Raw genomic sequence first — 1,364 nt, forward strand, 5'->3', positions numbered from 1 at the left:
AGCTAGCTAGCTAAGAAGCTAGCTAAGTGCTTTGCTGAATACCTAGCTAAATGCCTAGCTAAATAACAAGCTACATGTACACCTATCTGCCTAGCTAGCTAGCTCTATGGGCAGCCATCTAGGTAGCCAGCTAGCTAGCTAGGTAGCCAGCTAGCTAGCTAGCTAGCCAGCTAGCTGGCTAGCTACGTGGATACACAGCTGCTTACAGAAGCATTTGCTTGGTCGCGGAGAGCTTTGCTGAGGCGGAGGCGCAGGATAGGCCCCGCAGCATGGAGAGGTCCCCTGCAGCAGCAAATGCACTCGGTGCACTAACGCTTCCAGCAGCAGCAGCAGCAAGGGCAGCAGCAGCAGCAACAACAGCAGCAGCACCACCTGCTGCTGCTCAAGGATGAAGAGAAGCCGCCTGCAGCAGCAGCGCTACCAGAACCTTCCCAACCTCAGCACTATGCGGACCAGCAGCAAATAAACAAGACCAAATAAACTAAAAAACAAAACAAAAAGAACAGATAAAATGAACAAAAAAAAACAACCACAAGTAACCACAACAAAGGAAGAACAGGAGCAGCAGGAGCCGTCGTCGCAGCAGCAGAAGGCGTGCAGCAGCACCTGCGAATCTCTCGAAGACGATCCACTGGGGCCAGCAGGTGCTGCTGCTGCTGCTGCTGCTGCTGGTCTCCACCAAGTCTAGGGGCAAAGCCACGTGGGCCATTTGAGACCACAGAGGCGCTGAGACATCTGCAGGGGCAGCTCTGGCAAGGGCCAGTTCTAAGGCAAGTCTGCGGCGTAGGCGGCGCTGCCCTCCTGCTGCTGCTGCTGCTGCTGCTGCTGCAGGAGCTCCCGCTGCAGCGCCCGGAGCAGCAGCAGCAGAAGCAGCTGCTGCAACCGCTGCACCGCGCCGCCCACCCCGAGGACTCAGGCAAAACACCTTCACCGCCAGCTCCGCGCGGCTGCCGCGAGCCACGCGCGCCTGCACAGCAGCAGCAGCAGCAGCAGCAGCAGCAGCAGCAGCAGCAGCAACCGCAGCAGCAGCAGCACAGAGAAGGAGGACGAGCTTCAAGAGGCACTTCGACGATTTACAAGGCAGCAAAGAGCCGCAGGTGAAAGGTGAGGAAAAAGCCACAGTACGTCTACTAGCTAGCTGGCTAGCTAGCTAATTAGCTAGCTAACCTGCTAGCTAGATAACTAGCCAGCTCAACTGAGAGAGGGAGGAGAGTCTAGATAGCTAGCTAGCTAGCTACCTCGACAGCTAGCTGCGCAATAAGGCTGATAATAAGCTAGCTGAAGACGCAGATAAGTGGCTATCTAGCGAGCTAGCCAGATGGCTAGCTGGTCAGCCAGTTAGCTACCTAGCTTGCCACCTAACT

The 1,364-nt window shown here is 56.1% G+C and overlaps 1 protein-coding gene across 1 annotated transcript; it reads left to right on the forward strand.

The window, feature by feature from the left end:
* Positions 1-511: 511 nt before the first annotated feature.
* On the forward strand, positions 512-1,101 carry ETH_00040350 (uncharacterized protein; the record flags this gene model as incomplete). The annotated part of the gene is made up of 2 exons (XM_013379420.1): positions 512-646; positions 832-1,101. 2 exons carry the CDS (start codon positions 512-514, stop codon positions 1,099-1,101), a joined length of 405 nt encoding a protein of 134 aa, XP_013234874.1.
* Between the last annotated feature and the right edge of the window lie 263 nt (positions 1,102-1,364).

This window comes from Eimeria tenella, genomic scaffold (genome assembly GCF_000499545.2).
Source record: "Eimeria tenella Houghton genomic scaffold, Eth_scaff2939, whole genome shotgun sequence".
Classification (NCBI taxonomy): domain Eukaryota; phylum Apicomplexa; class Conoidasida; order Eucoccidiorida; family Eimeriidae; genus Eimeria; species Eimeria tenella.